The sequence below is a fragment of the Apus apus genome, chromosome 19 (genome assembly GCF_020740795.1).
Source record: "Apus apus isolate bApuApu2 chromosome 19, bApuApu2.pri.cur, whole genome shotgun sequence".
NCBI lineage: Eukaryota > Metazoa > Chordata > Aves > Apodiformes > Apodidae > Apus > Apus apus.
Window position 1 is genome coordinate 2719363 of NC_067300.1, and position 22839 is coordinate 2742201.

Sequence of the window (22839 nt, forward strand, 5' to 3'; positions counted from 1 at the left end):
GGAGGGTGCCTGAAATCTGGGAAAAGGTACATAGAGAAGCATGGAGGTAAATGTAGCTGCCAATGGGGGCTCCATGGGTGCTGCTGTAGGAGCTGCACAAAGTTGGAGCATCCCCAGAAGTGCTTAGCTTGGGGTGGCATCTGCCTTGGGGAACACAGGGCCACCCTTTTGGTCCTTGGGGGGGGGGGGGGGGGGGGGGGGGAGGGGGGGAGATGGTTCCCTCCCTGCTGTGCTTGCACCTCCAGCAGGATGGTGCAGGTCTCAGGAGACCTCTGCCCACCTTCCTGCAGCTTGGAGGGGTCCTGAAAACAGATGGACAGAGGGACAAGCAACACGGGAGGTCTAGGGCAAGCGGGATGGGGTTGGGAGCTGGTGGAGGACGTCGTGGAGATGCCTCCAGCATCCACAGATCTGGCAGGGAATGGGGATGCTGATGAGGAACCCATCCTCTTCTGCCTGCCCCCCATGAGGGCAGGGGCTGGTCCTGGTGCCCTCAGAAGAGGCAGGAGCCGCGCGGGTGCCGCGCTCGGCCCAGCTCGGTGGCCAGTGCCCGGCTCATGCGGCTGGTGGTCACCTTCATGCTCTGGGCAGCCTCCACCGCCCGGCTCAGTGACCAGTTCAGCTCCTCCAGCTCCTCCAAGGCCAGGCAGTGGTGGGGGGCAGCAGTGGGGGGACGAGGGGGATGCTCTGCCTGCCGGTGCCCCACGGCAGATTGGGGGGAGACCCCGGCCGTGGCTGGGGCTGAGGTAGGTACTGCTGGGGAGCAGTAGCTGGCAAGAAGAAGGGGACATAGGTTCAGCTCTGTGCCCCCTCCAGGGCTCTGTGCCTCCACCCTGCCTTGTTTTTTATCTGGCCCCCATCCCACCCATTCCCAACTCCCAGCACCCACCTCCCTAGGCTCCCCTTTCCCCATGTGTAGACCCTGCCCCCCAAAAAAAAGCAGCCAGGGGCTGCGTGACCCCCCTCCCAACTGTCACCCAGTTGCGTGGGCAAACCAGCAGGTCCCCTGGGGTGGTTCACCCTCCTCCTCTAGGAGATGCTGACTGCCCCCAGCCCTCCCCCCGTGTCCCCGCAGAGCATCCTTACAGCAGGGTGGGCACATAAGGCACGAGGGGGACGGGTGCCAGGCAGCTGGTGGCACCAGGGCTGGCTGCAAAGTACCAAAGTCCGGGCTGCTCCGGCTTCTCGGCGTGGGGACCAACGTGGGATCCTGGGGGGAACGTGCTCCTGGGGCCACGCTCTGCTGGGGGAGGAAGGCAATGAGATGTCCTCAGGGGTCTCAGATATCTCCAGGGGTGTTATATGTCCCCGGGGGAGGGTGGGGAGGGTGCAAGTGGCAGCCCCAGATAAATGTCCCCCATCCCACACTGCTGATTGGGAACACACAGGGGTGGTGGGAACACACAGGGGGGTGGCTGTGCTGGGTGTCACTTCTGTCTCCGTGCAGTGTGCCAGTGCTGTGCCAGGGGTCTGAGGGTTGTTCCCTGTCCCCAGACCCCAGGGACAAGCTGTTCCAAACATGTGCCACCCTGGTCACCCACCGTGTGTGGCTCCATCCCTGCCACTGGGTGCAGGAGCACTCATGGATGCCTGGCAGGTGGGACAGCGTGTCTTCCTTGGGGTGCTATGCCAGGGCTGCCTTGCAGCATCACCCACCCAGGAGCCTCCTATGGAGAGAGGAGGGGTCTGAGGGTCTGGAATGACCCCCAGAAAACAAGGAGTGAGGGGAAGAGCAGAGGGGTTTGGGGGAGTGGCTGGGACAGGAGACAGAGGCCTTTCCCTGCAAAGGAAGCTGCAAAGTGGGGGTGCTGCAGAGAAGGGGTGAAAAATGATGGGTCTGCAAAAAGGGGGTCCTGCAAAAAAAAAAAAAGGGGGGGGAGGGGCTGAGAAGGTAGGGTCTGAAAAAGAGGAAGTCAGCAAAAGGGGTGTCTGTAAAGGTGGATCTGAAAAGGAGGGTCTGGAAAAGGAGGGGTCTGCAAAAAGGGAGATCTGAAAAGGGGAAGTTGGGCAAAAAGAGGGGGGGTGCCTGCAAGGGAGGGCTCTGCAAAAAGGAGGGGGCTGGAAAGGGGGAGGTCTCCAAAAAAGGGCATTCTGCAGAAGAGGGGGGTCCACAAAAGGTGAGGGGGCTCTGCAAAGAGGGTCTCTTCCCAACAGGGCATCTACAAAACGAGGGGTCTGCAAAGCAGCCAGCACTCAGCCTGCTCAGCTCCAGGCTGCCCTGCACCCGCAGAGCTGGCTCTGCTCTGTCACCCGGGCTCATCTTTAGCTACAGGACAGGTTGGGGACAGGTTCCCGCTGCTCCCAGTGACACCAGTGGCTACAGCCAGCAGCTGGGAGCAGGATGGGTGCCCCAGGGCTGGGAGGGGTCTGGCCAAGGAGCAGCCCCAGGCCGCAGGGTATAGGCTCACATCTCCCCCTTGCTTGAGCCTCCGTAGTTAATTAATTTAAGTAATTAACAGCTTCATTAGTGGGAGTTAGGGAAGAACAGAAGGGTCTGGGGGCACTCACTTGATGGGGTCCTGTGGCACTGGGGGCACCCTGGAGTGCCCAGCTCTTCTTGGGGTGCCGGGGCAGTGCGTGGCATCCCCGCCTGGTACCGCGTCCCTGCCGAAACCCGGTGTGAGCACAGCTGGGGACCCCCCCCCAGTGCAGCCCCCAGCCCCCCCCACCACTGGCACCCACCTGTGTATTGTCCCCGGAATGTCACCACACCCGGGGGACCCCCAGGGCTCTTCTGCCGGGAGGGGGTGGCCCGGGGTCTGGTGGGTGAGGGGTCTGACCCGGAGGCTGGGGCAGAGGAGAGGGAAGCGGGGTGGGATCCGGTGGGTCTGAGCCCCCCATCTGCAGGATGTGACCCCGGGGCTGAGAGGTGCTGGGTCCCCTGGGGCCATCGGGACCTGCCTTGTCCCCAAGGTCCCGGCAGCCCCGCCAGCACCCCGCTCGCTTTGGCACGCAGGGAGGAGGGTGTCCCCACTGCCCCCTCCATCCCCACCCCAGCAAGGTCCAACTTACTGGGGTCCCGCGGGGCCCGGTCCCGTGGCAGCGATGCCGACCTCCCCCTCCTCACGGATGCCACCTTGGGGGCCACCCTGCCCCGCACCGGGGGGCTGGGCTCCCTGCAGAGGGGACAGAGCTGCCATCACCACACAGACCCTTCAGTCACCCCCAGGTGACAGAAGCAAACAGGCAGCGTTTCAGGGAGGGAGGTGTCCCCGGGATGCCAGTCACCCCCGAGGCTGGGGGTGTCCCCGCACCCATGGGACAGGGTGCTGCCCCCAGCCAGGGGTGGCTGCTGCCATCCCTCCTGCCACCTCCCACGGTCCCTCCTGCCACCTACCCTGAGGGTGTTGTGTCCTTAGGGGACAATGGTTTGCTGGCCACTGGCTGCCTCCTGGCCAGGGTGGCTTTTCCCCTGGGATGGCTGCGGGAGCGGCGTGGGCTCCTCTGCTCCAGGTTCTGCTCCAGGTTCTGCTCCAGGCTCTGCTCCAGGTTCTGCTCCAGGTTCTGCTCCAGGCTCTGCTCCAGGCTCTGCCTCAGCCGCCACACCTCATCCTGCAGCTCTCGGATGGCCTGGCTGCCACAGGACAGACACCACGGTGAGGGGCCAGCAAGTGTCCCAAGGCTGCCCCTGGGACCCCTGGCCTGTTCCACCCCCTCCCCACCAGTCAGGACCCATCATTCTGTGACATTCCCCAAAACCAGGCCTGGGGTTTATCTGGGCTGGGGTTCAGACTCAGCTAGCCCACACGTGCCATGAGTTTGAAGGACTCAGCCCCAGATGGGTCCTGGCTCTCCAAGAAGGGAAAACCTGCTGCTGCCCAGCAGAAGATGCTGGTGCCTTTAGGGACTTTGCTTGGACGGGACCTTGGGTCACCCAGGGGGGGTTCAGCCCAGTTCAGAGGGGGGTACACAGACACTCACTCGCGCTCCAGACGGGACCCCAGCAGGTCGCAGTGAGCTGGGTCGAGGGACAACAGGTCGGGGGACACTGGGGTGGGGGACGGTGTTTCCAGGGATGGTGGGGGGCTGGCCGGGCCCCTGGCCGTGGTAGGAGGGCGGCCACCAGTGCTGCCACAACTCCTGCCTTCCACCTCTGTGTCCGTGTGAGCTGGGCAGGAGGGGGGACACGGTGAGCTGAGGTCAGCAGTGTGGGACATGGGGGTGTCCCCATCCCCAGGAGTGACCTGGGAGAGCAGAGTCAGCAGGTGGGAGGCACCCCCAGGCCAGCACCCAAGGGGTGGGGGGCTGGGGAAACACCATAAACCAGAGCCAGCCCCCCCCCCCCCCCCCCCCCGAAATCTCCCTCCCTGCCTACTCACCGCCATCCCCGTCGGGTCCCACCTCACTGCCAGCGCTCTCGGCCCAGCGGGGGGGTGAGCTGCCCTGCCAGGAGCTATGGGGGGGCAGCTGAGGCCCCCCCACCTCCCCCTGCCCACCCGCTGGGGAGATGCCCATCAGTGCTGCCTTGAAGGGAACCGGGGCCACCTCTCTCTTCCGCGGAGGACGGAGGGTGGCAGGGATGGGGACAGAGGGTCCCAGGGAGCCGGGAGTCCTGGGGACAGGATGGGTCATGTGGGCAGCCCCCAGGGTGCATCCCCCGGCCATGGACCACCCTGCACATCTCCAACCCACCCCCCCCCCCACCTCCTCCCTGCTCCCCATGTCCTTCCCACCTCTCCCTCTATCCTTGCTCCTCCTCAATGCCCCAGATCACCCCCGATGGAGCCAACAGCCCCAGTCCCCACACCCCCCAGGGATCCTGAGCCATACCCGGTGCCGGGGGGCCGGTGCTCGGGGGTGTGCACAGGGGGTGACACCCTGCTGGCCTCCGAGCCCATGAAGCCACTGTCTGTCTCTGGTGACACAATGCGCTGCTCCTGCAGATGAACAGGGTGCTGAGCACCCCCAGGAACCCCCGGCAGGGTCTGGGGGTGGAGGCAGAATCCTAAGGGACTCACCTTGCGGGGACAGTGCTGGGGGGCAGCACTGCCCACCCCACTGCTGCGGTGGGACAGGGGCACCCGCAGTGGCTCGGGCAGCCCCAAGGGGGGCTTGGCTGTGGCTGGTGGGTCCTCAGCAGTAGTGGGGGACGGGTGGCCCCGTGTCCCCCCTGGCCATGGGGGTTCCCTGGGGGACAGGGGTGCAGCTCTCCTCTCCAGGGGGTGCCTGAGGGGAGAGAAGAGAGCATCAGCCATGGGCAGAGCAACCTCAAGCAGGGGGAAATGCACACCAGCTCTCCCGTGGAGGCTGTTAACTCTGAAGCCTATCAATGCCAGTGATGTAAAACCTGAGACCTGATGTAAAACCTCCCACTCACCCTGCCCAGGGGGAACTTGTGCTCCCACATTACTTACAAGGGGGAGGTCTCAAGGTCGGCTGCCTCCTCTAGTGACCTTGTCCTGTAAGGGACCTTGCAGGGGCCACCATCCCCTGCTGTGGGTCCATCCACCTCCTCTTGGGAGCCACTCTCTGCCAGGCTCAGCTGCTCCAGGCTCAGTGACTCCGGCAAGGACTTGAAGTGCTCGTACCTGGGGATGGGGATCCACAGGCAGGTGGTTTTGGGGAGCCAATCCCACCCACCCTGCTGCAGGGGTACTCACTGTGCCAGCAAGTCACCAAAATCCTCCTCCACTTGGAGCTGCTTCCGCCAGAGAGGCTGGGGCAACCCCCCTGTCACCTCCTCACTGTCCCCCACTGTCCCCTGGGGACCCTCCATCAGCACAGGGCTCTGCAGGACACAGCAAAAGGGGGTTGGAGGAGCACGACCCCAACCTTGGCCACAGCAGGGTGCCCCCACCCCAACATCTTTGCACCCTCAGCTCCATCCACCCCCTCTGCAGCCTTGCCCAGCTCACCTCGGGGTGTGGGGAGTGGGCAGCCAGCAGTGGGGAAGGGTCTGGAGGGGAGTGGGGCTGGGCTGGGGGCTGCAGGGGGGGCTGCAGCCTGGCCCCGAGCTCCAGCTGCTCCTTCAGCTCCTCCAGGCGCAGCCCCAGGTGGAAAATCTCCCCTTCCACCGAGCTGCAAGACAGTGACCATCAGTGCTGGGGAGACACCAGGGCTCTGGGCGTCTGGTGGGGAGGGGGTTTGGGGGGTCCAGCACCTACCGATCAGGATCGAAGTCCCCCGAGGCCCCCGGGTGCTGCTGCCGGGCTCGCAGGTACGCCTGCTCCAGGGCATCCTGTGCATCCTTCAGCTTCCTAAACCTCTGCAGCACAACGAGGTGATGTCCTTGCCTGCCCACACCCCACCCCCCCCCACCCCGGCCACCCAGTGCACCCCTGGTCTGGGGTGCTGGGAAGGGGCTGATGTACCTGGAGCTGCTCCTGGTGCGTGGGACCCCCTGCCCGGATCCAGCCTTCAAAGGACTCCACCTGGCCCGGGGTGGGGGAGAAAAGGCTGAGCCCACCCCCTCTGCAGCCCACCCTGCAGCTCCCCCATCATGTGCCCACCCCCTCGGGGCTTGCCTGTGCCTGCAGCTTGTAGGTCTGTCCCGCCAGCGTCCCTGTCAGCTGGGTCCCCAGGCAGAGGCAGGGCCCTGGGCAGGTGGGGCAGCCCCCCGTGGGTAGGGAGGGGGAAGGAAACTGGGGTGATCCCTCCTGGCCTGACGCTCCCGGTGCTGGACCTGTAAGAAGACAAGAGGACAAGGTGATGCTGGGGACCCCCCCCGCAGCACTGGTCCCCCCCACCACGGGGAAGCTGTGGGGGTGTTGAGCTGGGTGGGTGAACACAGTCCAACTCACCTGCACTGGGTGAGGATGGGGGGGCCGTGGCCACGCTGAAAGCTGCTGTCCTGGCCTGCGGGATGTTGAGGGCCACCACTTGGCAGCCGGTGGCCACCGTGCCCATGGCCAGGCTGTGGCTGGGCCGCGGAGGGTCGGCGTACAGGCTCACCTGGGGGCAGGGAGAGGAGCTTCAGGCACCCACCCCGGAGGTGAAGGTGAAGGTGGGGGGCACTGGCCAGGCAGGGGGGATCCAGCGGGACACCAGCCCTGCCTCAGTTTCCCCACCCGTGCAGCGGGGCGGGGCGGGAGGCAGCGAGGGTGACACCAGGACACGCTTCCCCCTGCTGTCCCGCCGTGTCGGTGACGTGCCCTGCAGCCACCCCCGCCATTTCGGGGCTGTCCTGGCACACCCACCTCCCCAGCGTGGAGGGGTAGGGGTCGGGGGTGTCCCCCTGGCTTTGCTGTGGGTGCTGTGGTGGCCTCAACCCCCCCAACACACCTCCCTGGGCTGGGCGTGCTCAGCTGCAGCTTCCCAGGAGGAAGAAGAGCAGGGGCAGGGGAGGAAGAGACACCCTGAATAACCCTGGGGAGTGGGGGGGGGGGCAGAGCAGGGAGTGCCCCCACCCCCCCAGCAGCCACCCCAGCCCCAGCACCCACCCTGGCACCCAGGCGCAGCTGGTCGATGGTGTTCTCAGCCTCGGCGTACTTGGTCAGCAGCTTGTGGTAGTCGTCCTGCAGGGAGGGGACAGGCTGAGGGTGATGGCACCCAGCAGGGACAGGGGCTGGGAGGATGGCCAAGGGGTGGGAGGCAAAGGGGGGACACGGCGTGGAGGGAGGGAACTCTGCACAGGGGCTGGGTGGGGGGTCCCATGGGTGGGGGCCACCCCAGGGTGCAGAGACCTGCCTCCCACCCTCCTCAAAGCATCTGGCCCACCTGGTGCCGATGTGGTCCTTGTTTCCCTGCATGGGGGAGTCTCCCTCTCCTCCCAGGGGACACGCTGGGGGGAAACAAGCACCCCCAGCATCCCTCCCTCCAGCCCCCAGCTCTGGCACCATCCCTGCCTGATCCTTCCCTCCTCACCAGCCCCCACGCAGGACCGGGACGGTGTGACCAGCACTAAACCCCCCCACAGGTGACACAGGGACAGTTCACGGGGCTGGACACCTCTCTATTTCCCTTGCACCCTCTGGTCCCCCCCACCCCGGAGACCCTCCCAGTAAAGCTTCTCTGGCTGAACTGGGGGGAGCTGGGCATTACCTGAAGCTGCTGCACCAGCTCGGTGGCTTGCCTGGGGGACCTGAACTCCTGCGGCAGCCGGGCAGTGCTGGGGGGCTGTGGGGGGACCCCCTCCCCGCTGCTCAGCAGCACCTCCCGGACGATTTCAGCCGGGGACTTGAAGCCAAGGGGGCGGGCAGGGGCCCGGGGGCGGGCGGGCAGGGCTCGGCTCCGGGGCGGGCGGTAGCTCTGGTCGATCTTCACCCGTGCCCCCACCTTGGAGAGGTCGGGCAGGGGGTGGTTGAGGCGCCCTCGGCCGTACTGGGTGCCCTCGGCAGCGCCGGTGCCTGTTCCCGAGGGATCCCTGCTCTCCCTGCTCCCCGTCCGCCGCTCCCCAGGACTCAGGGATGGCGACCGCCGGCCAGGCTTGGGGGGCCGCTTTGTGGGGGCTGCTTTCTTGGGCACCTGGGACCTGTTTTGCAGCTGTGGTGCAAGGGGTGTCCCCTGTCCCCAGGGCTTCTTGTGGGGAGCCAAGCCAGGGGCCGGCAGCCCCGTCCCAGCCGGCTGGGGCGTGGGGACAGGCTCAAGGCTGGTGGCACCGCGGTGGCCGTCAGTGGGGACACGCAGCAGGAGGCTCCGGCTCGGGGTCCAGCCCTGCCCGTGCCCTCTGTGGGTGTCCCCCCAGCCCCGGTGCCGGCGGGATGGGGTGGCAGGACCGGGGCTGGTGTCCGACGGCGCTGAGGTGTCACCACCATCCGTGCTGCAGCCGCGGGGCTGGCGGAGCGCCCGGCCGCCCCCCGGTGTCCCAGGGCTGTCACTGGACCCCGAGCCCCACTGGCCCTCGTCGGAGAGTTCGGGGTAGGGCTCCCCATCACTCTCTACCCCCCAGGGCCCCTCGTCCCCCCCGGAACTGCCCCGCTCCTCCTCCTTCTCCTCCTCCTCCTTCCCCAGGTCCCGCCGTGGGTGCCAGAGACCCTCCTCCGCCGGGGACCCCTCCTCCGGGTCCTCGCCATCGCCTGCAAAACACCAGCACCGCGGGGCTGATCCCGGCTGCCTGATGCCCCCCGAAACCCCCCCTGCGGCTCAAGCAGCTCCTGGGAGGGACATCCCCCCCCCTCCCCTCCACGAGGGTCTTTGAGCAGCGGGGAGGGGACGACTCACCCGACGGTGGGCTCCCCAGGCCGACGACTCCGTCCTCGTCCATCCGCCTTTCAAAGTCGTCTTCTTCCTCCCCCTCTTCCTCCTCCTCCTCCTCCTCCCCCTCCCAGAGCCTCAGTTCTGTTTGTGTCCAGCGCAGCCATGGTGCCGGGCTGGCCATGGCCCGCGGGTGCGGCGTCCCTGTCACTTGTGTCGCTTCATGGCCCGGTGGCGGTGGCGGGCTGGGGACCTCCTTGTCACCAATGTAGGTCACATCATCGCCGCCGCGCCCTGCCGGGGGCAGAGGGAGAGGCAGCAGTTGGGCTCTGCCCCCCCCCACCTCCCTTGCTGGGGCTGCTCCTGTCCCCCAGACCCTGGAGACAAGAGCAACCCCTCCGTGACAGGAGGTGACATCCCCCCCCGCCCCTGCATCCCACCACAAAGCTGGAGTTGCTGCATCGCCCGCAGCCACAGAGGTTCCCCAGAAGTTCCCCGTGGGGAAGCAGCCCCCCAGGGCCACCCCAAAAAGGCTTTCCCCCCCCCCTAGTGTGGGCACTGGAGGATACCCAGGCCACGCTGGGCATCTTCCACATGTCACCCCAGCCAGGCAGCCACCACTTGGGAACCATCAGCAGTGTCACCACCCTGCAAGATGGTGCTGGGGGGAGGCAGGAGCATCCCAAGGCCCCTCCAGCTCTGAGGGGCTGAGAGAGAGAGGGATCACTGCAGAGGCCCATCACACTCACTCCACCAGTGAGCTAAAAGCAGCTCATCCTCACCCAGCCCCTCGGTGTGCTGGGGTTCCCAGGGTCACAGCAGCAACTCAAAAGGCACCAGACACCAAAAACCCAACCACAGGGTTTTCCAGCAAAGTCCCCTCAGCTGGATTTGACATCCCTCCCTCCCCCCCCAAATTCAATTTTGGCCAAGGGGTGCTGGAGGTGGCCCACGTGCCAGTGGCTGGTACCAGCATCACCAGTTGGCCACCCCCAGCACCCCCAGCCCAACGCTGGAGCACGAGGGACACACCCTCTACCAGCATCCTGGTGACACCTCCATCACCAGGACCCGTCCCCAAGGCAGCTTCCCTCCCAGCACCCCAAAACCTTCCTGCCTCATAGTTGGCTTCTTTTTGCAGAAGTAGGAAATGATGCTCAGATGCTTCCTGCAAGGTGGCCACAATTTTTTTTAACCCCATCAGGCCCTGCCTGGAGGAGTGGGAGGACAAACCCTCCTGCCGTGTGCTACTTTTCATCAAAACCTTTACTTTTTAACCCAATTTGGAGCAAAAATTGGAGCAAAATTGGAGCAAAAATCCCAACACAACATGGGAAGGGGGGGATCCCTAGGACCATCAGCAGTTGCAGCATCCAAAAGACACCAGGATGAGGGTTTTGCAGGAGGACAAGCAGCCTTAAAATTCAGCCATACAGCCTCAAAATGTAGCCAGATGGACCCTCCCCTCCAGCCCTCCCAGGGTGGAAATCCAGGATATGGACAAAGCCTGGATTTACAAGGGGGAGGGGGAGAAGGGGTCCACATGGCCCCCACCCTGAGACATCACTCACAGCCCCATGGATGCTGTGGCTGTAACCAAGCACCCTGACATGTCCTGACACACTTGTGGGCAGGCAATTAATGCAGCTTGTTACTCTGTAATTAGTGGCACGTGAAGGAGAGCTTGTGCGAGCTCCTGGCTGCTCATGAAACCACAGCACAGTCCCCAGAGTGGCTGCATTTATCTGGTGGGAGGTGCTTAGGTGATCTGGGGCTGCTGCTAGCATGTGGATGTGGTGATGAGCAGCAGCCTCCAGGAAAAGTCCTCTAACCTGCCCCAAAATCTCAGATCTGCAAACCTGCAACTTAAGTCCTGCTGTTAGTGGGGGGGCTGGGGTTTCCCAGGAAGCTCGTCCAAAAATCTTGGGGTTTTTCCCCTTCAAGTGAGTTGCTTGCTGTGATGGCAGCACAGAGAAGCTTGGAAAATGATGTGGCTGAGTACTCAGGAACCACAAAGCAAATGCAAGCAATCCTGAGCGTGTGTGTTTGTGTGTATATATATATATATATATATATATATAAATTTCTTTTAGTCTTGCTCTTTGAGAGATGAGATTTTGCATCAGGGCACTCAGACAAAGAGCTGAAGTGAAATATAAAAGCCTCAGCTAGAAAATGTCTTTTACCCTAGAACTCTACTTTGCCCAACACCCTCAGCCCCTCTTCTCCCTCTGGCCCCTGGTCAGGCTGTCCCAAATTGTGCCTCGGGGGTGGAGGTGCTGAGATGAGGGAGGGGGGGGGTTGATAGAATAATTTTTGGCTGGATAAGACCTTTAAGATCATCCAGTCCAACCATTCACTCAGCACTGCCAAGGCCAGCACCAAACCATGTCCCTCAGCACCACATCTACATGGCTTTAAAGACCCTCCAGGGATGGGGACTTCACCCCTGCCCTGGGCAGCCTGGGCCAGGGCCTGACAACCCTTTCCATAAAGAAATTATTCCCAATATCCAATCTAAACCTTCCCTGGCACAACTTGAGGCCATTTCCTCTTGTCCCATCGCTTGATCCTTGGGAGAAGAGACAAACCCCTGTGGCTCCAACCTCCTCTCAGGCAGGTGCAGAGCCAGCAGGTCTCCCCTCAGCCTCCTTTGCTCCAGGCTGGACACCCCCAGCTCCCTCAGCTGCTCCTTGGCACACTTGTGCTGCAGACCCCTCCCCAGCTTCACAGCAGTGATGAGTGCTGCCAGGTCTCTGCCTGACCAGCAGGCAGGAGGCTTTGCCTCTGTCTGTCCCTTCCCTCAGCTCCTAATCTATGATCCTCTTTGCAGGCAGCTTCACCCTCCATTCACCTTGTCCTGCAAACCACCCCAGGACTGACAGGTGGGAAGCTGAGACCGCCCAACTCACTGCATGTGTGAGGCAGAGAAACATCAGCACAGTCGAGGCCAAGGCCCCGTTGTCACTCCTGGTTTTATTGGTGGTGACAGCAGATGATGCCACATCCCTCGCCCCAGGGCTTGCTCGGTGACATGAAGGGGGGGGCAGGGCTGCTGTCACTCTGCCTTCACTGCCTCATCAACCCTGGGCAGAGCATGGACTGCGGAGGGGGGGGGGCTCTAACCTCCCACATCCATCTCTTGCCCAGGAGGGGGGGGTTAAAGCTCCCCCTGAGTCCCAGCCAGGTAGATGTGCCCAGCTGGGACTCAGGGGGGGCTTTAACTCCCCTCCCAGGTAGAGGATGGATATTTTATTTCCCTAAACCACCAGCTTCAAACCCAAACTCAGCTCCCAGAGGTGCCAGGCACCTGCATCCCTACAGGAATCTGCACCCCAAGAGGGCAAGTGGGCAGGGCCAGCAGCCAGGGGATCTCCAGCTGCAGGGGTTTTGCCTAAAAAGCTTAGAATCTGCATCCCTGTGCAGCCCGGAGCTTTTCAGGGTTTTGCCTGTGCACACACTGCATAAAATGACACGTTTTTCTGCTTGAGTTTCTAAAAAGAGAGATTAAAAGCAAGCAGGGGGTGAAGTCTGGTCCTGGCAAGCTGCAGGGGAGGGCTGGGGAGGGCTGGGTGGTGGGAACGTGGGTCTCTTGCAGCCCTTCCCTGCATCAACTCAGCTTTCTTACCCCAGCTTTGCCACCCACAGCACCTCTTTTGAGGGGGTTTGAAGGAGGCCAAAAAAACGGCCTCGGGCTGAAACTTGGCATGGGGCATCTGCTTTCCAGGAGGGAGGAATTCCTGGGTTAGAAACCCTTTTTTTTTTTTTTTTTTTCCTTTTAAGCCCACAAAGTCCCGTTTTATAAGCATGAAAGAGGGCAGAGAAGCGGAAACGCAGCTTTCATAGTTTGGACTGTTTCATATTAAAACAAGGGAGAAACCCTCTCAGCGAGCAGGAGCCTGACGATCTCTCCTCCTCCTCTGAAAGCACCCACGCCTATTACTACAGCAACGCTCGAAAGCCTCCACATCCCCCCCCCCCAGTTCCTCGGCCCGGAGGGGGCAACGCCGCCGTCCCCAGCTCCTCCTCACAGGCACATTCCCCCGGAGAGGATCCAAAACCCCTTCGGAAAGGGGATTTTCTCCATCACCTGCCCCGAAGCGAAGCCCCACGGCGGGACAGGGAGCTGCTTCCCTGCCTTCTGCTGTCCCCAGCGCAGTGCCCTGTCCTCCCTGGGGACACTGTTGTCCCCCACGCCTGTCGCAGAAAGCTGTGGGCGACCCCCCAGTATATCTGGGGGAGCCGGGGTGATCCCGGGGCTGCTAATGGCTGTAATGCCTGCCGAGGGCAGCCTTCATCCCCGTCTGGAGGGAACTGCCACCGCGGCAGAGCCGGTGCCCGGGATCCTTTATCAGCAGAGGACACGGGGACGTGGGAGGGCAGCCGGCCCTGAGCCACGGGAGCGTGCGGCGGGGCGAGGTAGCAACGGGCTGGATCCGGGTAAACAAGCGCATCGGCTCTAGGAGATCCAGGAAGACCTTCAAACACACCCTGCCTGGAGCTCCGGGAGGGCAGCGAGGGGCCCTGCTCGGCACCCACCGGCTTGACGGAACCGAGAGCGCTCGCAGCTGCCCTTGAACTGAAAGAAGGAACTGAAGCTGGAGGCAGCTCCTGCAACTTCCTCGGAGGAGCCGGCGGCAGCAGCTCGGCCTCGTGTCCCGCAGCCCCCGCGCCAGCCCCGGCCTTGGCCCCGCACCCCCCCGGGAAACCCTCCCGCAACCCCCCGGCTGCCGCTCCGGCCCAGGGCGGGGAGGAAGCAGCGGAGTAGGAAAAGTTCCGACAAGTTTCCTCGGGGTCACGAAAGCTCTGATGGCGCGGGGAGGTGCGGGGTGGCCTGGGGTGGTGCGGGGAGCTGAGGGCAGGACACGCGTGGGGGAGAAGAGGCTCAGCGGCGCGTCCTGTACCCTCCCCGTGCATCTCCTCAGCTGCGAGAGATCCCGGAGGGGCTGGGGGGGGGGTCCCCTCCGCCCGCGGTGCCCCAGCACACCCAGCACACCCAGCCAGCCCCGCCAGCGCGGGGCTCAGCGGAGCCCCCGGGATGGAGCCAGCCCCGCGGACCCCCAGCTGTGCAGCCAGCTGTGCAGCCAGCAATGCCCCCCCCACCCGGGGCCCCCCCCCTTTCTCTCCAGCCGCACCGCGCCGGTTTCCCCGGACCCTCCCCCGGGGCACAACTGGGGCGGGGGGGTGGGCACATCTGTCCCGGAGGTACAGCTGGAGGGGCACCCCTCAAACCCCGCGCATGCAACAGCTGTCCCGCGGATGCCCACCTACCTGCAGGGAGGGACCGGCAGGACCCTCCTCACCCCGGCTCTGGGCGGTCCCGGCCCGAACCCGCAGCCGGTCCCGAACCCGCAGCCGGCCCCGCCGCCGCCTCCTCCCGCCGGACAATAGCGCGGCCCCGCCGGGGCGGGGGGCGGAGCCTGGGCCCTCATTAGCATCCCTGCCGCGTCCCGCCAATCCGCGCTCTCCGTCCAGGGAGCAACGGGAGATCGTTAAGCATAAACTCCGCCCCCCGTCTTTATTTGCATAGCCCGCGGCGGGCGGCCAATCAGAGGCGAGGGGAGACGGGCTCATTGTCATAATTTATGCAGCGCGGGCACCCCCTGGCGGGGGCGCGGCGGGGCCGGGGCTGCCCTCACCCAGCCGGGGTGGGAACGGGGTGGGAGCGGGATAAGGCATCATCCCCCCCCACCTCGGAGATGGCCCGGGGTGGGGATGGCATGGGGGACAGCGCAGATCCCCCCTGGAAAGGAGGGGCAAGGAGATGGGACGTCCATCCCGGGGGGTCACCCTGGCAGGGGATGGGGGCATTTCCCCCCCCCCCCCCCCTCCGTGGTGACCCTGGGATGGGGAGTTTTGGATGGTGTGTCCCATAGGCATCCCTGCCCCACACATCCCTATTCCCACTATCCAGGCCCTGAAGAAAAGCCCCCCTCCCCGTCCCGTCTCCCCCCCCCCAAGACCCAGTCTTTTTCTAACCTGATAGATTTATTGAAAAATTAAAAGCACAAGCTCTGTAGATATAAATACGACATTGCCAGCAATTTACAAGGCCTCCGGTTGCTCTCTCTGCATCTCTGCCCCTGCCACCCCACAAGCACTGACCACTCAAAAAACCTTCCAGCCTGAGCCACGGGCCCAGCCTGCTCTGCATGTGGCACTCAAGTGACAGCGGGGACACCCAGACCTCTGCTGTCCTCCTGCCCTGCTCCCCAGCCTGGCAGAGAGGGAGAGGGTGTCCCCAAAGGGCAACCCCCCCACCCCAGAGAGGACAGGGATGAAGACTTCAAAGGATGTGCATTGATTTCTGCCCGTTCTCAGCCCGACCTACCCAGGCAGTGAGAGTCTGTGGTGGGTGTGGGGACACGTAGGGACATTTGGGGACAAGATGAAGGTGTCTGCACGTGTGGGTGAGGGCTCTGCATGGTGGGATGTTGCTTTCACACCTCAGTGCTGCCTTTCATCCCCGTTCGGGTGCTCCTCATCCTAAGCCAGGCTCCCCAAAAACCCGTCTGGGTTCCTAAAGGGCCACGTTGAATTCTGTGACCAAGAAATCGATGTAGTCCTTTTCCTTCAGCTTAAAGGCCTCAGCGATGATCCGGGCAGCTTCCCGGTGCTCTTTGCCCCGTAATCCCGTCCCGTTCACTTCCAAAATGACGTGGCCAACCTTCAGCTTCCCACAGTTGTGTGCTGAGCCCCCACGCTGCGGGAGAGAGGGGTGGAATACAGGCAGTCTTGGGAAAACTGGAAATGTTTTGCATCCCTCGTGTTCGCCCTGACCTGGCATTTCACAGTTTAGAAAGAGGGGATGAACTTGGCTTCCCTCCTGCCTGCTCTCAGTGCTGGTGCAATGATGGCCAAAACCCCTCTGCTTTTCTTTTGCTGTAAATAACTTGCATTTTGCCCCGTGTCAACAGCAGAGGAACAGATTAGGGGAGACAGCTCCAGAGGCCTCAGTTCTGTAGCTTTCCTCCATCATTCCCCCTCCCCAGCCTTCTAACTGAGCAGAAAAAAGGGAGTTTCCAGACATCTGGAGACACCAGCCAAGCTTTTGGGGCTGCCCAGAGTCTGTCTGAAATGTCTGCAGAAAATCCTGGCTTCCCAGGACGTGGCTTATTCTAGCGGGAGGTGTCCTTGCCCATGCAGTGGGGTTGGAACTAGATGATCTTTAAGATCCCATGGCCCTGCTGGGGTCACCATCACCCCACCCCACTGGTGGGAATCACCCATCAGGAGGTAAGTTTGATACAACTTTCACTGGCCCAGGTTGCCCAGGGAAGCTGTGGCTGCCCCATCCCTGGCAGTGTTGAAGGGCAGGTTGGATGGGGCTTGGAGCAGCCTGGGCTGGTGGGAGGTGTCCCTGCCCATGCAGGGGGTGGGACTGGATGATCTTTAAGATCCCTTCCAACTCAAGCCATTCCATGATTCTGTGCTTATCCACAGAAAGCAATTCTCAGCAACATCCCCTCCCCCAGCAGAACGATGCCTCTAATGTCTGGGGAGATGCAGGGCTATGGGGAAGGACAGCACATCCCCAAAATGCTCTCTGGGACACACTGGCTGTGGCTGGAGAGGGCTGATGTCCAGGGAGAAGATGGGTGGGATATATGCACCGAGTTCTTCCCATTCCCAGCCCGCCCTACCTGGATGGTGACGATGCGGGGCAGCGGCTGCCGCGTGTTGGCTCCCCCCTCGATGGCGATTCCCAAGGTGGGCGCGCTCTTGGACACTCGGATCAGGCAGGAGGTGGGCTCCAGGAGCCCTGGCTGCAGGGAGAGATGGCAGCACTGCTGAGGGAAGCCGGGCGCTGCTGCCTGCTGCGTCCCCCTTGGCCGGGAACTCACCACAGGCAGGTTTGCTCACTGCAGGTTTCCAAGGGAGAGGAACAGACAGGCTGCCTGCAGCTGCTCTCTGGCTCCTAGCATCCAAGATCCCAACCCTGTGCAGGTCTGGGAGGGCTTGGGGGGGAGTGGAACAGCTCTCTGCCTGCCTGCCTACAGCTCTCCACCAGCAGAATACCCTCCAATTTACTCCTGATACCACATTCCCTCCTGGGCAACAGGGGACTTCACTCATGGGACACTGTGCCCTGCAGATGTCCATAAGAGCCAGGAACTCTGCCATCTGTTGGAGAAAAGAAGGGTCCCCCAGGGAGACCTCATAGCCACCTTCCAGTGTCCAAAGGGACTACAGCAAAGCTGGGAATGGACTTTGGACAAGGGCTTGCAGTGAGAGGATGAGGCAGAACGGTTTTAAGTGAAAGAGGGGAGATTTAGATGAGATAAATAGGAAGAAATTCTTCGCTATGAGTGAGGGTGGTGAGACCCTGGCCCAGGCTGCCCAGGGAAGCTGTGGCTGCCCCATCCCTGGCAGTGTTGAAGGGCAGGTTGGATGGGGCTTGGAGCAGCCTGGGCTGGTGGGAGGTGTCCCTGCCCATGCAGGGGGTGGGACTGGATGATCGTTAAGTCTCCTTCCAGCCCAAACCATTCTATGATTCTATGACATGATCTCCCAAGTAGCTGCCTGCTGGAGCTGGGAGGGACCAGATTTACCCAGGGTGGAGTGAATCAGCCCTACAGTGCCCCTTGCTCAGCTGCTCCTGGCTCCCTTCCCCCCTACTGAGCTGACACAGCTTCTGGAACAGGAGGATAACTAACCCACCGAAGCACAAAAGGGGGGTCACCGCCAGGTGGTGGGGAGCAGCGCTGCCCCTTGGCAGCCCCGGGTGCCCACCTCCCAAAATCAGCAGCACCCCGAGGCCCCCGGGCACCCAGCCTCACCGGCTTGGAGGCCCCTTCTGCCACCCCCTCGCTCCTTGTGGCCTCCTTGAGGCTCCGGCTTTTCCCAGGGCCCGGCTGCCGGCTCTTGTCCTTGCTGCCCATCTCCACCTCCCCGATGTCCACCCCGCTGTCCTCGCTGAGGGTCTGCCCGCTGTCCGACAGCTGGGAGAGCGTGGAGGCTGAGGAAGAGACAAGGGCTGTTAGAGGTCGGGCAGCACAGCTCTGTGGCCAGCCGAGCACCCACAGGGTCACCGGGCAGAGGGGGGACGTCTCACCCGCTCCCAGGGATGGGCAGGTTCCCTGGGATTCAGACCTGGATTTGGAGCAGGGTTCCTGAGCAGAGCCCTGAGGAGCATCAAGGAACAAGGGGCTTCAAACCCAGGTCCAGGATCCAACCCAGATCCCAAGCTGGGGGTGGGAGGAGAGGGTGAGGAGCTCATGGGAGGCCAGTCTGAGCAAGCCCATGGGGACAGATGGGGATGGGGACAGACCCAGCGCAGAGGAGCTGCCAGGAGGGACCTTTCTCCCCTTTCAGGATGAAGGCTCCGGGGGTAGAGCCTCAGCCCCTGGAAATGTCAGGAAAAACAGGGACAGCCCCTGCACAGAGGGCCGGGATGAAGGAGCTCACGGCAGCGGGAGGATGGTGCCACCGGAGGGCGACAATGCCCCTCGCATGGCATCCCCGGAGCCTGGTGTGGGAAACTGTTCTTTTCTTCCCCACATCAGTCTAAACAAAATGCCTTTTAAGCCAGCGAAGGCCTCTCCTGATTATCCCCAGCTAACGAACTAAACCAGACTTGCTTCTCAAGGACAACTGAACCCAAAACAACAGCTGTGGTCCAGGACAGAAAGGATGGGTGACAAGCCACCCTGTGCCCCTGGCAGTCACCGCCTTAAAGTGGGGCTCACGGATGCTCATTGGCTCTGGACAGTGACACTGACTGGACAGGTGGGTCAGGGGGTATCAAAGGGGCGAGGGCAGCAGGTGGGCCCTTCCCTCCTCCCTGAGGTTCGTTTTGATGCTTTCTGCGTGGGACACCCCCCTGCTGCGGACACTGGTGCTGGGACCCTGCCTGCCTGCCTGCCCCGGGTCCAGCCTGAGCCTCAGCGCCGAGCGTGCCGGGGTCCCGAGCCCTGGGGTCGGGGCCGGAGCCCCCTCCCCGTATTGCTGCTGGTTGAGGGGAAACCAGCGGCTGCTGCACCCGCTGCCGAGAGGCTGCCCCTCCGACACCACGGACCTGCCGTCCTGCCCTCCGGCCACCGACCGACGCTGGACAAGCCGCCGGAGGGTAACATCACCACACACACACACACACTCCTTTCCTCATACTTGCACACACAGCGCGACCTCTTAAGGAGGACCGGCGTCGGGTTTCCTTCCCTCCTCCCTCCTCCCTTTGGTCCTTAATCCTCTCCCTTAAAAGCACCTTTGCATCACCTCCCTAAAGGGCACTTTCTCACCACATCCCTATTGATATCCCTGGTAGCCATTCACACCTGCATTGTCCCTGAACATCATCCCTCGGTTTGTGTTAACCCTTAATAAACCTATTAGTTTGTGGAGTAAATCTTGGCTTTAGAGGCAATTTCTGAGCGTGGTGGGGTGGGGGGGCTTTCTAACTCCCCCCCAAAATACGGCCACCACGGTGGCCGTTGCTCCGTGAGAGGCAGCGCCGCGTGTGACCCTGGGGCTCATTCACAAACCCCTCCACATCGAGAGGGGGAGTCGCAAAAGGATCCTGACAGCCGGGAGCCCCCCGGTACCGGCTCGGGACAACCTGGTCCCGCACGGAGGCTGAGCGGGGCTCGGGGAGGCTGCGGGTTCCCCCAGCGACAGCAGAGCCCACCCCCCTGGGCACCCCCCGGGCTGGCCCAGAGCCACACGCCGAGGCAGCTGTGAAACCCAGCACGCCCCTCCCTCCCCTCCACTCCTTTGCCCAGGATAAATCTGCCTCCCAGGCTCCGTGTGAGCACAACTCATCTTTTTTTCCCAAAATCTGGAGCTCACGGCAAAAATCCCAGAACTGCTTCTTTCCCTTTTTCTTTTCAAACTGGCAGCAGATGGGATGAACAACAGGAGAGAAGCTGCAACCAACTGCCCCACCAGGGAGCTTGGTCTTCAGGTAAAGGTCAGCCCGGATTGCAGAGGGAACCCAGGGAGGATCTGGGAAGCTGGTGTTGCCCAAACGGAGGGATTTGTCTCAGAGATTAACCCCACAACTGACAACACTGAAGGGCTTTTTGTGTTTCCTGGGTTGTCACTTTGTTTTGCTGGGATGCTGCCGGGCTGTTTTCAGCCGTTGGAAAGTCATCTTGGGAGGGGGAAAAAGCCAACCAGCACAGAGCTACCAAACACTGCCTCACCCAGCCAGGCTCTGGGGCTCTTACCCTGCCCCACTGACCCGGGGGTTGAATGAAATGCACAACGTTTGACCCTGCAGCCCATCCCTGGTGCCAACCCACACTAGGGACCTGTAGCAGGTCTCCAACTCCCCCAGTTCCTGCCCTTGAGATCCAACTGTCACCCAAATTCTCTCTTGAGGAACACCCCAGAGAGGGTGTTTTTCTTTCACCCCGTGGTTGATAACACGACACCCACCTCTGGCCTGGGGCAAGGGTCTCACTTCATTGACGTCAGGCTCGCTGTTGGGTTGGTGAACCTCCACCATGATGAAATGCTGGTTGGCCATGGCCTGGGGGCTGCCCTTGTCTGGTGGAGGGGGAGCTGGGTGGGATGGGGGAGGAGGAGGGGATGGGGAAGGGGTGCTCTGAAGCCCACCAGCTGCAGGGCTGTCTGGGGACGGGCTCTTCAACCTCGTTGGGGACTGGACCCTGGGGAAGGGCCCAATGGGGTGCTGGCTGACCAAGGAGAGCTGGGCATCCATCTGCCTCCTGGAGCTGTGCAGGGCTGGGGAGATGGTGGCGTAGATAGCACTTGGGGCAGACTCCTCAGTGGATGTGGTAGCAGTGGAGGTGATGCTGAGTGTGTCCTTCTCGGGGTGGCTGGGAGGGGGCGTGGGGTTTCGGGGGGCCACGAAGAAGAGGCCGGACTGGGAGGACTCGGAGGAAAGGCGCTTGGGCTTCTCTTTCCCTGGGTTCCTGTGCTGGGCAGCAAAGGGGTCCAGCATCTGAGGGGCTGAAGGAGGAGGAGGAGGCTTGAAGTTGGGTGGTTCCTCTGGGAAGGACGAGAGATCATCCTGCCAAACCAAGAACGGAGGCCTTGAGGACACCGGGCTCAGCTGCCAGAACTTCCCCAGGATCACAGTCACTCACACCTGCCACCTCAGTGACCATGGCAAAATGAGCCTTTCTGACCCTACTGGCAGCAGGAACATGACTCACAAACGAGGACAAACTCCCCAGCTTTTGCCCTGGTTCCCACAGATGCTGCTTATTCACACAGCCAGAATCCTTCCTCCCTGCTGGTCTGATTAACCAGCTGCAGTGACATCCACGGGCAGGGGACATGGCAACGAGCTACAGAAGCTGAGGCAAAACTCAGTATCATCCATCTGCCTCCAGCTCCAACCTGAGGTGCAGCAGCAGGGTGCAATGTCTTACCAGGGAGATGTCTGGCAGGGTGTTGATGCTACTTTGGTGGCTGTCTCCACCTCCCTCCATTTCTGACGTGTTCTGGGGAAGGCAAAGAAGAGAAAACCAGGTCACAGCAGCAAGAAGCAACCACCACAGTGGAACACGACAAGGAACATGCAGAGTGATGCAGGGCATTACACAACCCACCACACACTGGCCAATCTTTCACCCAAACCTCTAGGGAGGTTCCCTAGAGACTCACAGACATGACCAAAGGAACTTGGTTGGGAAACTGACTCTCCCAAGTTAAGAAGTGTTCTCAAAACATGCTCTGATCCTGAACAACCAGGGCAATTTCCTCTGCAGTGGAGGAGCACGCTGCTCTTAACCTAAATCTCAGCTTCATTTGGAAGGAAGGGAGAGAGGAACCAGTTCTGAAGGTGACAGGTTCAACATCTGGATCTTTCCCAGGAGAAGGGCAATGAAAAAACGTAAAACTTTTCTCCCTTGCAAAGCAGAGCAGACCCAGGTGCAAACAGAAGCCACTGCCTCCTCTTTTCCAATGAAAATGTCATTAAAAAATGTCACTGCATAGCTCTGACCACATCACAGCTCCAGAAACCAGGAAGAGCTTCAGGAATCTGTCTGCAGAGGGACAGCAGTCTGTCAGGATGGACCTAAGGAGAGGACTTTGGATACAGCCAAGGAGAGCAAACAGGCACCCTGGCTAAGTGGCAGGACAGGGTTTGCAGTGGAGGCTGAACCCAGCTGGCCCTGAGCCTGGCCCAGATGTTGGCTTTGCCCCAGGCAGGCACCAGCTCCAGACCTGGGGGTGCACAACCTCAGCTCTGCCTGGCTCCCCTGCAGCACCCTGCGAAAGCAAATTCAGGCTCAGCACCCCCATCCCACAGCAACTCTGGTCTGGAGAGGTGCCTGTGCTGCTACTCAGGAAGGGTGCACTTCATTTCCCCCACACTCATGGGGATGTTTGTGCTGGAATGGGCAGGGTACAGTTTGTGTTGAACTGTGTGTTATTTATTGCAGGGTAAACAACTGATGAGCAGAAATGCTGGTGCATCTGCATTCCCCCCATCTGCTGGAGGCTGCTGCTGTGCCTGTAAGATGTGAGCATCCCAAAATAGACACGGGAGACAATTAAGAGCATTAGAGAAGCAGCAAAAACATTGACGGAAAGTGCTTTTTTATCTGTGTGGCTCCAGAAGGAACCCTGGAGAATCTGAGCTCAAAGAAACGGCTTGTTGAGAGGGACAGGGAAAGCATCAGCTTGGGAAAACACTCCTTTCTCTGACCAGGGTTGATTCAATCATCCATTAATCCAACATGACGGCAGGTGGATTTTGAAACAGAATCGAGCCCTACACCCATGAGTGTGTGGCCAAGACTGATGTGGCAGAAACACGTGGCAGCAGCCACAGAGAGAACAGGGCTCAGC

The 22839-nt window shown here is 61.9% G+C and overlaps 2 protein-coding genes across 5 annotated transcripts in view; both read right to left on the reverse strand.

The window, feature by feature from the left end:
* Positions 1-191: 191 nt before the first annotated feature.
* Positions 192-9256, reverse strand: AKNA (AT-hook transcription factor). The gene is made up of 22 exons (XM_051636840.1): positions 9079-9256; positions 8618-9020; positions 7981-8413; positions 7380-7454; positions 6741-6891; positions 6465-6622; positions 6312-6371; positions 6105-6205; positions 5856-6018; positions 5601-5728; positions 5355-5528; positions 4959-5166; positions 4771-4877; positions 4320-4552; positions 3922-4108; positions 3338-3574; positions 3013-3116; positions 2683-2841; positions 2509-2604; positions 1542-1667; positions 1087-1243; positions 192-770 (listed from the first exon to the last, which is right to left on the reverse strand). Exons 1-22 carry the CDS (start codon positions 9254-9256, stop codon positions 494-496), a joined length of 3915 nt encoding a protein of 1304 aa, XP_051492800.1. The 3' UTR covers positions 192-493.
* A 5801-nt stretch (positions 9257-15057) lies between these two features.
* WHRN (whirlin) overlaps positions 15058-22839 on the reverse strand; it is a 51946-nt gene continuing 44164 nt past the window's right edge. For all 4 annotated transcript variants that reach the window (XM_051636845.1, XM_051636844.1, XM_051636842.1 and 1 more), the window contains 5 exons: positions 21414-21485; positions 20452-21049; positions 17853-18031; positions 16716-16838; positions 15058-15775 (listed from right to left, as the gene is read on the reverse strand). In XM_051636845.1, coding sequence (XP_051492805.1) covers positions 15593-15775; positions 16716-16838; positions 17853-18031; positions 20452-21049; positions 21414-21485 — 1155 coding nt within the window. In that variant the 3' untranslated portion in view covers positions 15058-15592. The remainder of the gene's footprint in view (positions 15776-16715; positions 16839-17852; positions 18032-20451; positions 21050-21413; positions 21486-22839) is intronic.

Excerpts from the sequence above, each read along its gene's own strand:
- AKNA (XM_051636840.1), bottom strand. The coding sequence starts at position 9,256 with ATGGCCAGCCCGGCACCATGGCTGCGCTGGACACAAACAGAACTGAGG. Across the intron at positions 7,455-7,980 it reads AGCTGGTGCAGCAGCTTCAG|GACGACTACCACAAGCTGCT; the intron begins GTAATGCCCAGC and ends CCCTCCCTGCAG. Across the intron at positions 2,842-3,012 it reads CCGGGCCCCGCGGGACCCCA|ATGGGGGGCTCAGACCCACC; the intron begins GTAAGTTGGACC and ends CACATCCTGCAG.